Source organism: Hemiscyllium ocellatum, chromosome 12, assembly GCF_020745735.1.
Source record: "Hemiscyllium ocellatum isolate sHemOce1 chromosome 12, sHemOce1.pat.X.cur, whole genome shotgun sequence".
NCBI classification, from domain to species: domain Eukaryota; kingdom Metazoa; phylum Chordata; class Chondrichthyes; order Orectolobiformes; family Hemiscylliidae; genus Hemiscyllium; species Hemiscyllium ocellatum.
In genome coordinates this window covers 77,484,705-77,497,253 of record NC_083412.1, presented here as the reverse complement: position 1 = coordinate 77,497,253, position 12,549 = coordinate 77,484,705, and the positions used below count along the sequence as shown (strand labels likewise).

Here is a 12,549-nt window from a genome sequence, read left to right as displayed (position 1 = left end):
AGGATTGTAGAAGAGTCATTCAATTTTTACTAGATATGGACTAACCACAGAGGTATAATCAGATAATTTTATACCAAAATTATTCAGGGAAATTATAGATACTTTAGGAATAAAACAATTCAAATCCACTGCATACCATCCAGAATCACAGGGAGAGTTAGAAAGGTGGTATCAAATTTTAAAGACCATATTAAGGGCTTATTGTCAAGACTACCTAGACAATTGGGATAAAGGAATTCCATTTGTACTTTTTGCCATTAGAGATGTACCAATGAATCAACCAAATTCAGTCCACTTGAAATAATATTTAGGCCTGAGATATGTAGACCACTGAAATTAAAGAGAAATTGGTGAGCCAGAATTCAGAGACCACAGATTTGCACAATGTATCAAATTTTAGGAACAATTAAATAGGGCGGGGGAGCTGGCTACACAGCATTTAAAAGTATCACAGCATACAATGAAACAAGAAGCAAACAAGACATCAAAAATTTGCAATTTTACTAATGGAGAGAACGTATTAGTATTACTTCCAGTGCTAGGTAAACCTTTTAAAGCAAGGTTTAGTGGATCTTATCAAATTGAAAGGAAATTGAGTTGAATTTTTTAATAAAAACTCCATATAGAAATAAATCTCCCAGAGTGTGTGATGTGAATATGCTCAAAAGGCATTTTGATAGGGAAGGAAAGTCAAAGGAGACTGTGTTACTTGTTACAATACAGAGTGAAGAGCAAATTCAGAGGATTCTGAACTAGACATTCCTCAAATCAAATTGGACAATGAGGAAGTTCTCAAAAATTGGGATAAATTATTGAATTACTTACCAGAGGAAAATCAAAATGACCTGAGAGGCTGAATAGGCTGTGGCTATTTTCCCTAGAGCATCAGAGGCTAATGGATGACCTGATTGAGATTTATAAAATCATGACAAGTCTGGTTGGGTAAATAGGCAAGGTCTTTTCGCATGGTATGGGGAGTCCAAAATTAGAGGGCATAGGTTTAAGTTGAGCGAGTAAAGATATAAAAAGGACCTAAGGGGCAACGTTTTCACACAGAGGGTGATGCATGTATGGAATGAGCTGCCAGAGGAAGTGGTGGAGGCTGGTACAACATTTAAAGGCACCTGAATGGGTATATAAACGTGAAATATTTAGAAGGACATGGGCCAAATGCTAGCAAATGGGATTAGATTTATATAGGATATCTGATTGGCATGGATGAGTTGTCAAAAGGGTCTGTTTCTACACCATATATCTCTATGACTCTATGACTGTATGGTTTCAGGAAGCAGGCTTGGTAATAAATCTGGTTAAAAGTGAATTCGCCAAAGCCCAAGTCACATTCCTGAGCCATGTTATCGGATATGGACAATTGGCCCCTTGGAATGTGAAAAAAAAGATTGCTTGGGAGTTTCCCACACCATCGACGAAGACAGCAGTACTATGATTCCTGGAATAGAATGGGTTTTTCAGAAAATTTGTACCGAATTTTGGCAGTATGGTTGCTCCACTGACTGAATTATTGAAGAAGTGCAGAAAATTTCAGTGGACAACAGACTGTCAGAATTTGACAGTCTGAAAGCTGTGAGAAAGTGAGGACTGCAGATGCTGGGGATCAGAGTCAAAACATGTGGTGCTGGAAAAGCACAGTCAGTCAAGCTTCATCCAAGGAGCAGGAGAAAAGTTAACCACTGCCCCAGTGTTAGCCACACTTAATTATGCAAAGCCATTCAAGGTGGCTATTGATATGAATGATATAGGTGTCAGTGCTGTACTCTTACAAAATCATGACGAGAAGACAGACCTATTGGGTATTCCCCCAGGAAATTGAATATACATCAACAGAAAATTCCACGAATGAGGAAGAGATCTTGAGCTTGGTGCTGGCGTTACAACATTTCAACATTTATATTGCTACCAGTGTGTCTGAGACAATCATATATACTGATCACAGTCAATAAAGTATGGAACGGAAAAAGCACAGCAGATCAAGTTGTATTTCAAGTCTGACAAAAGGTTCTGATGTGAAACACAGACTTACCTATTCCTGGGTGCTGCTTGATCTGCTGCACTTTCCCCAGATCTACAAGTCATCAACTCTGACTAACCAGCATCTGCAGTCCTGACCATCTCCTAAATATCAATCTTAACTGATTAAAGCTTTTGGAGAAACTTAAGAACAACAATTCCAGACTGTTTAGTTGGAGCTTATTAATACAGTCACGCAATTTGAAAATTATACACGTGGCTGGATGAGAAAACATAACTGCCAATGTGTTGTCACAACTTGGATGAAAGCAAGTTGTTCAGCTGCAGGAGTAAACCAACTGAAATAGGATGTAGTAGTGAATGTTTATAGGGTTAGAGTCAATGTTAAGTACAGGTATTGCAGTGTACTAATAGAGTAAGACTAAAGGTTTTAAAATAAAGCCATCTTAATATATTAATGATTTTTTTTAAAAAAGGGGGAGGTGTAAACAATGATGTACTTTAAAGAAAGTTATTTTGACCTGGATTTTATTGAAGAGATGTTGCAAGGGCAGAGGTGTTGAAAAAGCTAGGGTGCCAGCCTGAATCAATGGTGTTTCTTCAAATCAATTTAATACTGGAAGGGGAGAGTGGCCAGTTCTCCAAGTTCAGATGTTACTAGTTTTTTTTAAGCTGTAGCACTCAAGATATTTGAGAACCAGAATGGTTGTCAAACTTCAATGAAAGATTCCTGACTTTCTCGGAAATGTCTTTGGATGTTGTTCCCTCCTGCCTGTAAGGACCTGTGTTTGAAGAGTGGGAGCGCGGGCAGTGTTTATAGGATGCTACTTTATTGGAACAGTGAATTAGTTAAGCTGCTGCATTATGTTGGTTAAGTTTTCCAATAGTTACTCTAAATTCCATGTTCTTTTGTTTGTGTTTCTACTGTATTGTTTAAAGTAAATTCTGTTCTGCTTAAAGCAGTGATTTGATCAGTTACATCACACCTGGAACACCCACTTTACATCTGCCTTTAATATAAGAAAAAGCATATAGAATAGAATCCCTAGAGTGCAGAATCAGGCTGTTCAGCCCAACAAGTCCACATCACCCCTCCATGACCCACCCAGACCCATTCCCCTACCCTATTACCCTATATTTACTCCTACTAATGCACCTAACCTACACAATTTAGCATGGCCAATTCACCTAACCTGCACGCTTTTGGATTGTGGGAGGAAACCAGAGCAAACATGGGCAGAATGTGCAAACTCCACACAGATAGTCGCCAGAGGCTGGAATCGAAAACAGGTCCCTGGCACTGAAGCAGCAGTGCTAACAACGGAGTCATCGTGCTGCCTACTTAGGGTCTAGGCTACCTTCTTAGAATATTTTGAGGGGGTCTGGCCTGGTCTATAAAACTTATTAAATAAAATGATCAATTCCTGAATGTCAGAGTAACCAAGACGGCCATGGAGTTATCTGGAAAAAAGTGCTGGAGAAGCTCAGAGCTGGCAGCAACTGTACAGAGAGAAACACCAAGTTAACATGTCAAGACCAATATGTCTCTTGCTTGATAATTCCAGCATTTGAAGTACTTTACTTTTATATTACAGGGCATGCTAATGATTGGTTTGCAATACAGAGGGACACCAAGTGTAGTTCAATTCCAACACTGGCTGAGGTTACTATGAAGGACTCAGCTTCTCAGTCCCTCCCATTTCTCTCTCCACCCTCGAGGCTCCCTGCCTCATTCCTGATGAAGGGCTTTTTCCCGTAACGTCGATTTTCCTGCTCCTCGGATGCTGCCTGACCTGCTGTGCTTTTCCAGCATCACTCTAATCTTGATTCTGATCTCCAGCATTTGCAGTCCTCACTTTCACCCTTCTCAATTTCTTCCCTCACCTGAGGTGTGGTGACTTTCAGGTTAGATCATCACCAGTCATCTCTGTCTAATGAGAGAGCAGCCCTATGACCTGGTGGGGCTATCCCAGTGTAGGTCAATGAGAATAGGAAGAAGAGTACTAAATTATTTGCCATATCAAGCAAAAAAAAAGCATTGACAATGCCTCTGACTTTACTCTGCAACCTACAATTGATTGGATAAACAGACATATTGACTCTGCAAGGCACACATAGCAGGTGAAAAGGAACTTTAGGATGTTTAAAGCATGGTGCAGGCCTTGGGCAAGTTGTGGGATCCTATAGTGCAACCTAATGTAGTAGAGAAGACTGTGGTGATGTCTTCCATCTCTGGAACAATTATACTCCAGGTTGGCTTCCATGATACTGTGAATGAAAAGGACAACAGACAAGATTGCATTAGATTTTTTATTCAGCTGAACAGTGCTTGGACAGAACAGTCAGCAAATTGCCTGTAAACAACTTGCAACACAGAAGCTGTAAACATTCATCCAAAGCCAACTTTAGTAATCCATTGATTTAAGAGGCAACAATAGAAAACTGAGAATTTTAAAATCACAAAGTAATGACAGATTTGGATCATGGAAGGACATTGCTCTGCAAAATGCTGCCATCAAGTGTCAGAAACATGGTACTACAGACTGCTGTTGCAGCAAATGACACTGGTAAACAGGATGTGACACAGGATACAGTCATATTATTGTGAAGGAATTTCATTCCACCCAATGGATAAAGCTAGTTAACTTCCTAGCAAAGAGTCAATCGTGTTCGAAGGTCCCCCAGAATTTGCCAATATCAGAGATGCTTTTGCAGCAGACCTCTGTCACATAGTTCCTAGAATAGGGTTACAGGTATATCAACCAAACCATACACAAAACATACACACACGGATCTGTCTGTGCCACATCTTCCATCTTTATTCTGATTTACCATAATTTGCCTTGCAAAGACATCTGGCAAACTACCCATGAGTGAAAAGTGACTTGTTGGCAGAGCAAGAGCTGGACATCAATGAGGGATGAGGCATTGGTCTCAGGTAAGGTGCACAAGAGGTGACCACTGTCTTCTCTTCCCCCTACATTCAAACTAACACACTGCAGTGAGAAGATGTGCAAATCTGTATCTACATCATTTTCCCAAGCGTAAGCATCCGTCCTGTGGATAATTCATCCTGCAAACTGCGTGGAAAACAATGGTCCAGCAGATACAGCAGACTTTTACAGTATTTTAAAGCTTTTTAAGAATTTGTCTCAGGTGATTTTTAAAAAAAATTTCCTACAGTGTGGAAACAGGCCAGTCAGACCAATGAGTCCACACCGACCCTCCGAAGAGTAACCCACTCAGACACATTTCCCTCTGACTAATGTACCTAACACTACGGGCAATTTATCATGGCCAATTCACCTGACCTGCACATCATTTCATAACAAGAAGCCTAAAATAATGTTCTGGCATCTGTTTCTCAGCTTGCGTTTGGTCAAGAGGAAAAACATTGGTAGCAGTGCAAACATGTCCCCAAATTTGTTACTATATTCACTGGAACACTGAGCTGGACCGTACATAGAATTAAGTTAGCCTGGATTTCTGTACCCAACTGGGACAATGGTTTGAAATGCTAATTGAGGACCCTGGATAATATAGTAATACAGGAGTAAGTTTGATTATAAATCCTGTTTATACTTGCTAGATTTCTTGGCCATTTATCTCTAGAACAGATTCTTGCCTGATTTATATTAGAATGCTATTTAAAATGAACTCTCAAAGCAGTCTGCCGTTTGGGTTGAAAGAGAACGATTCATCCGGCTAACCAAACAAAGATGAGCTGTACTCTACATTAATGGGATCAAATTCAGATTGGGGTCATCATTTTACTGAAAAATGCACTTCAGGACTTCCACTTTCTTTTTAGTTCCCTGCCCATACTGACCTTGGCCTGTGACACTGGTCCAGTTAGATTGAGAAACAGTCCCTCGTCTTTCAACTTTACACAGTCATTATTTTCCATGCTTTTTTATGATTTGACTCCATAAATCATTGACCCCATAATTTGTACACGAGGGTTCTGCTGCTGCTATTTGTAATTCCTCTAAATCCATCTTTTGTTTTATTTTTTGCGCCATCACTACATCTTCTACCATGTACTCTCAGTCCTTTAGGCACTTAGTCAGCTTCTTGTTTTTCATCGCTCACAGACCTTCCTTTTTGTTTTCTCCCAACCCTCACCTTTTGCCTATGTTAAATCTCTATCCTCTTCCAGTTCTGATTACCTGAAGCACTGTCTCTTTATGCACATGCTACCTGTACCTGGCATTTTCATTGCTTTGATTAAAGTCATTGAAACCATCATCCTCAAATAAACGGAATATGAGGAGGGATGTTTAACCCTGCCTTGCAGGTTTATTGTGATGCTGACAATAACAATATCCATTTTGAAACCCAAAGGCCGGCAGTAGCAGGTGCAGATGCTGTAAATTGAAAACAAAAAACAGAACTTGAGGAAATTCAGTAGGTCAGTCAGCATCTGTGGAGAGAAAGCAGGTTAACATTTTGGGTCCAGTGACCTTTCTTCAGAACGGATTGTAGCTAAGAACGCTGCTTTATATGTTTAATATGGGGTGGGGGGAGTGGGGGAGGAGGAGTTAACAATAGGCAGAGATGGAACCCTGAGAGAGGAGCAGTTGGGCAAAGGAATGGGTAGTAGTCAGCCTGGGAGAATCAATAGCTGCTAATGGGTTTATGCCTGAAATGTCGACTTCCCTGCTCCTCGGATGCTGCCTGACCTATGCTTTTCCAGTGCCACACTTTTCAACTCCGATCTCCAGCATCTGCAGTCCTCACTTTCTCTCTGGGCTGCTAATGGGGGCCAATCTGAAGAAGGGTCACTGAATCCAACATTAATTCTACTTTCTCTCTATGGATGCTGCCAGACCTATTGAGTTTTTCCAGCGATTTCACTTCTCAATCCTAAAATTATGGAACTGAAAATTGAGTCTAGAAGGCTGCCGAGTCTCCGGGCATTAATGAGATGCTGCTCTTCCAGCTCACACTGAGCTTCACTTGTGCACTGCAGTAAGCCCGAGAGAGATGCTGACCAGGGAACATTGTGGTACATTGAGGTGGCAGGCAAACGGCTGCTTGGGGTCATTTTCAGAGGCAGAATATTATGTTCTGAAAAGCAATCACCCAGTGTATAGAGCAGTGAATACAGTAGACTAGATTGAGTGATGTGCTGCTTCACCTGGAAGGTGCATCTGGGGTCTAGGATGGTGAGGAGAGAGAAAGTTAATGGGAAGTCAGCAACAAAACCAGAAATCGCTGGTAAAAACCTCAGCAGGTCTGGCAGCATCTGTGGAGAGAATTCAGAATTAACATTTCAGGTCCAATGACCCTTCTTCAGAACTGATTACAGCTATGAAAGGTTGGCATATATGCTGTAGGTGGGGTGGAGGGGAGGAATAAATGATAGATGGAGACTGATCCCAGAGGAAGAGAAACACAGTTGGACAGACAAAGGAAAAGGTAAAAGTCAGCCTGGGGAGTGAGTAGCGACTAATGGGCAGCAGTAGTGGTTGATAGAATTGCTTGTTGTAGCAGCCCATATGATGACAAGGCCTGTTGTGAGGGGGTTAGGGACATAGTACAAGGTGCTCACGCCCTAAAATTGTTGAATTCAACGCTGAGTCCAAGAAGGCTGCAGAGTTTCCTAACAGAAAATGAGGTGCTGACCTTTCAGCTGACACCGACCTTCACTGGAGCACTGCTGCAAGCCTGAGACACAGATGTTGGCCAGGGAACAGGGTGGTGTGTTGAAGTGGCAGGCAACCGGTAGCTCAGGGCTATGAGCTTGAAATTGTGACCCCTAGTTACTGACAAACCAACTAATGGAAACAGAATATCCTCCTTTATCTTGTCAAAATTGCTGTTCATTTTAAACACCACAGGAAGGTCACATCTTAATCTTCTCTACTCCAAGAATAAGCCCAATTTCTCTAATCTTTCCTTGTATCTAAAACTTATATTATTTTAGTAAATCTACTTTGCACTCTCTTCAGGGCGTTAACATCCTTCCTTAAACAAGGTGTCCAGAACTGAACATAATACTCCAACTGTACTCTGACCAATGATATTGTAGAGGTGCGGCACCATTTCCTTGCTTTTATATTCTATGGCTCTATTTATAAACCCAAGAATCCTATAAGCTTCCTTAACAACTATTTCAACTTGGCTGACCTTCCTTGAGTTAATTATGCATTGAACCCAGAGGTCCCCCTGTTCTTATATTCCCCTTAAAGTTGTACCATTGAGCCTGTGTTCTCTCTCCATGTATCTTCTACATAAATGCATTACCTCACATTTAACTGCATTGAAATTCATCTGCCAGGTGTCTGTTGATTTGAACAACTTGTGAATGTCCCTCTGAAGTCACAGCATCATTCTCAATTCACTACTCACCTTAGCCTAGTATCTGTAAATTTTGCCCTCAACATTCATTTGCAAATAGTTTATATAAATCAGAAAAAGCTAAGGTCTCAACACTGATCCCTGGAGAACACCACTTTCAAATTCACAATTTGAAGTGACAAAGGAAAAAAAAAGAGTACAAAGAAAGAAAAAAAATTCCAAATTCTTGATCCCATTAATTGAAAGATGGCAGCAAGAACAACCAGAAATAGTCAGGAGACCGGAGGAGAAAGCACTTGCATGAAGAATGTAGTATGCTTGGTCCATTGGATATAGATAGGAAATGAATATTCATAACAGATAACTAATATGAAAAGAACAACACCAATGATAAACTAGAGAACTTTGGAGGGGTAAATCAGAGCAGGACTTACACACTTAATGGTAAGGTTCTGGGGTTTTGCTGAACAAAGAGACCTTGGAGTGCAGCTACATAGCTCCTTGAAAGTGAAGTCCCAGGTAGATAGGATAGTGAAGATGACATTTAGTATGCTTTCCTTTATTGATCAGTGTACTGAGTATAGGAGTTGGGAGGATGTTACCAGGGTTGGAGGATTTGAGCTATAGAGAGAGGTTGAATAAGCTGGGGCTGTTTTCCCTGGAGCTTCAGAGGCTAAGGGGTAACCTTATAGAGGTTTATAAAATCATCTGGGGCATGGATAGGGTAATATCCTCGGGTGGGGGAGTCCAGAACTAGACGGCATCATATTAGGGTGAGGAGGGAAAAATTTGAAAGGAACCAAAGGGGCAACATTTTCACGCAGCGGGTGGTGTGTGCATGGAATGACCTGCCACAGAGTGGTGGAGGCTGGTACAATTTAAAAGGCATCTGGGTGGATATATGAATTGGAAGAGTTTCGAGGAATAGGGGCCAAGTGCTGGCAAATGGGACAAGATTAGGTCAGAATTTCTGATCGGCATGAACAGGTTGGACCAAAAGGATCTGTTTCCATGCTGTACATCTCTATGATTCTATAACTGTGTAAATGTCTTCCCCTCTTGGTAAAAGGTCTTGATGAGGGGACTGCACATGATAGACAAGAGAAATCTTAAAGACTCAACTCAATATGATCTGAAAAATTAGTAGTTTGAAACTACACAGTGGAAATTCTACAGGTCACTCTTGCTTACTCAATCCATTACATTGGAGTGTGCACAGATAACTACTTACATTCTTAACCACATTGTTTGAAAGCTTTTCGTTAAATTTAGGTTTTCTTCAGCCATATAATGTGCAGTTTTGGTAAAGAGCTTCTACAAATGGAGCTTTGTCAGTCTGACTCTACACTCTCCTCTGGCACTGAATCCAGGGAGGATTATTGCCAGTAATTCTACAATTTCATTTTGCAATTCCTTCAATATCCTTGAATGCATCTAGTTTGCTCTGACTGCCTTATCAACTTTAAGGACAAACACCCTAACCAAAGTCTCTGCCTTATCATTTTAAGGGCTTCTTGTCAGTGACTTGCTTTCTCTGTGTCCATGTCATGGTGACTATCTGCGTTGAAGGTAAAAACAGGTGCGGAGTATTCATTTAACAGCACAATCATGCCTCTTCCCCAGAGAGGGGTTTTACCCATGAAGGCATCTTTCTTCTCCTTTAACCCTCCTTTTATTTCTGTGCCTAAAGAGAACTTTGGTATTCCCCTTTAAATAAACTACTTGTCTTTTTTAATAAACCTACTGGTCTTATTTGCTTTTTCACTTCCCTTTTGACCTCTATATTCAGTTTAATTCTCAAATGTAGTTACTACCAGACTCCAGTCCATTCACACGCTTTCCTCATTAACATGTTCTCTATCTCTTTTATCATCCAGTCAGCTTTGGATCTGTTTGTCCTACTTTTTCCATTCTCCTTCCCCATCTTTTTTGAACATTTTGTAACCAAGAACGTCAGACATGTCCTGCCAAATCTCAAGCCAGGCCTATTATTGCCACATCATAATTCCACATGGCAATTTGTGCCTGTAACCCTCCAATCTCATTTACCATATTCCACACACTCATGCATATTCGCTGATTTAGATTTTGTTGCTTTCTGCCTGACTCTGACTTCACTTAATGACTTTCTATTGTCTTTGCTAGCGCTATCTGTCTCACCAAGTATTTTGTGCACCACGGTATCTATATAAAACAGACTCTTTTGGTACCCACACTTCGAGAACCAGTTCTTTAAAAGAATCTTTACTCCTGTATTCAAACTCTCTAGCATAAAAAGCTTAATATATCTTTTGCCTTCCTAATTGCTGAACATACCTGCATTTGCAATGAAATGGATCACTGTCTCTATGTTTATGTATGTATCAATTTTACAATCTGGATTGTAGAGCAGTGGCATATGGGGTTGTGGTAACTTTTCTGAACAGCTTTTAAAAAATGATCTTGGTCAGGCAGTCTTTCTGGAGCAGTGACCTCATCCAGTATCTGTCAGAGAGCATGAAACTTTTAGACTTAATGGAGAATTGTTATAATGTGGTGGTTTATGAATGTGGGTAAACACGGAGAGCCATCAGCTAGTGTTTTTTTTTGGTTCAGGATCAAAGCTTGATTGTTTATTTGGAAATCCAGAGATCAAATGTTATTTGGAACTTGAAGGATACTTGGCTGGGGTAGAAGCAAATATAGTTTCTCTCTGAAAAAGGAGAGGAGAACAGTTCGTGGCAAGCACCACTACCTCAGTAGAAATATTAAGTTTGTGCAACATCCAAATCAGGAGTATCTGGTTAGAAATTTGCAGACTACTAGGGACTACTAGGGACTGAGAAAATCTAAACTCTTAGATTTGTGCATACTCATGTAAAACAATTTCACGTTTCATAGGTAAGAACGGAGGAAGATCAATTGAGTCAAAATTAGTAATTAGATATATAGCGGTAACCTCTATGAATTTGAATCACTGTGCAAGTTTTTTTTTCTAATTATGTTTGATCTCATTAGCTTTTTTTCTGCGTTTTCACTATTTTATAACAAAATTCTGTTCTATTGTTACAGAAACACTGCAGCCTCGAGTGACAATGTTTCAATTAATGACCATCATATTAAATAACTTTAAAAAAATAAGATCTGTTAGGCCAGAATGACTTCTCCAGTAGTAGTATCAGCTGGGATCATAAAAATGTTAACTTTGAGTGATGTACGAATAAGGTCACCCAGGTCTCTTTGAAAATCAACATTTTCCAATCTTCCACCATTTAGGAGAAACTGTTTTTCTTACCAAGGTTGACAATTCCAAAGGTTTTCATATCATTTTTCATCTGCCAAACTCTTGCCCACTCACTTAGTCAGTTTAAGATTTACTTGAAGCATCTTTGCATTCTTCTTACAACTCATATTTCCACCTAGTTTTGTGCCATCAGCAAATCTGGAAATATAATATTTGGTCCCCACATCCAAAATATTTATTTTTTTCGCACCCATATTTGCTTATGGCAGCTTGAACAACCATTTCCCTGAAATGTTGAAGATCAACAGAATCTTTAATCATAAAAGGACCCAGTTGAAGTCTGCAGATCTAGCCTTGTTAATACACTTCCCTCTGATTCTTCCGAACTGTTACTGTTGGAACTTCCTTCATTAGAAAACTGTCCAGAATCTGTACTGGTTTGACCATTGTCATCACTTATCTCATTTCCAGTATTTGGTAAAGTTAAAGAACTGGAGTATGTACTCAGGTTTTCAGTTTCAGAAATGACTTTGAGTTGATCACAGCATTCTTCAGCATCTTCCTCTGGTACTAGTTCAATGAATGCATTCTGGGTAGGTTCACTGAAATACTGCAACAGTAAACAAAAAAAAAATGATAAATAGAATTGTAATCATTTGCTATATTATTTATGCCAAGCTAAAGCATGTCTATTAAAAAAAAATCCAGTTATATTGTGTCGTTCTTAAACCCAGGACATTCAAGTACCTTACGAGCAAGAAAATATATTTTACAGCAGTGTCACTGCTGTGATGTAGGGAAATAGTCAGTTTGCGTTCAGTAAGGAGCTGAAAATGTGTTGCTGGTTAAAGTGCAGCAGGTCAGGCAGCATCCAAGGAACAGGAAATTCGACGTTTCGGGCAAAAGCCCTTCATCAGGAGTAAGGACTCTCAAACAGCTTCAGATTTAAGATCAATAACATGGAAATATACTGGCTAGGACACCAAGATTTCAGAGTGTTCTTATTTAAGATCTTTTATTGCCACTAAAGGGCA

At 40.0% G+C, this 12,549-nt stretch overlaps 1 protein-coding gene across 3 annotated transcripts in view; it reads right to left on the bottom strand.

The window, feature by feature from the left end:
* Positions 1–4,326: 4,326 nt before the first annotated feature.
* The window catches only part of LOC132821147 (interferon alpha/beta receptor 1a-like), a 38,743-nt gene continuing 30,520 nt past the window's right edge, over positions 4,327–12,549 (bottom strand). For all 3 annotated transcript variants that reach the window (XM_060833739.1, XM_060833740.1, XM_060833741.1), the window contains one exon: positions 4,327–12,125. In XM_060833739.1, the coding sequence (XP_060689722.1) occupies positions 11,829–12,125 (297 nt within the window). In that variant the 3' untranslated portion in view covers positions 4,327–11,828. The remainder of the gene's footprint in view (positions 12,126–12,549) is intronic.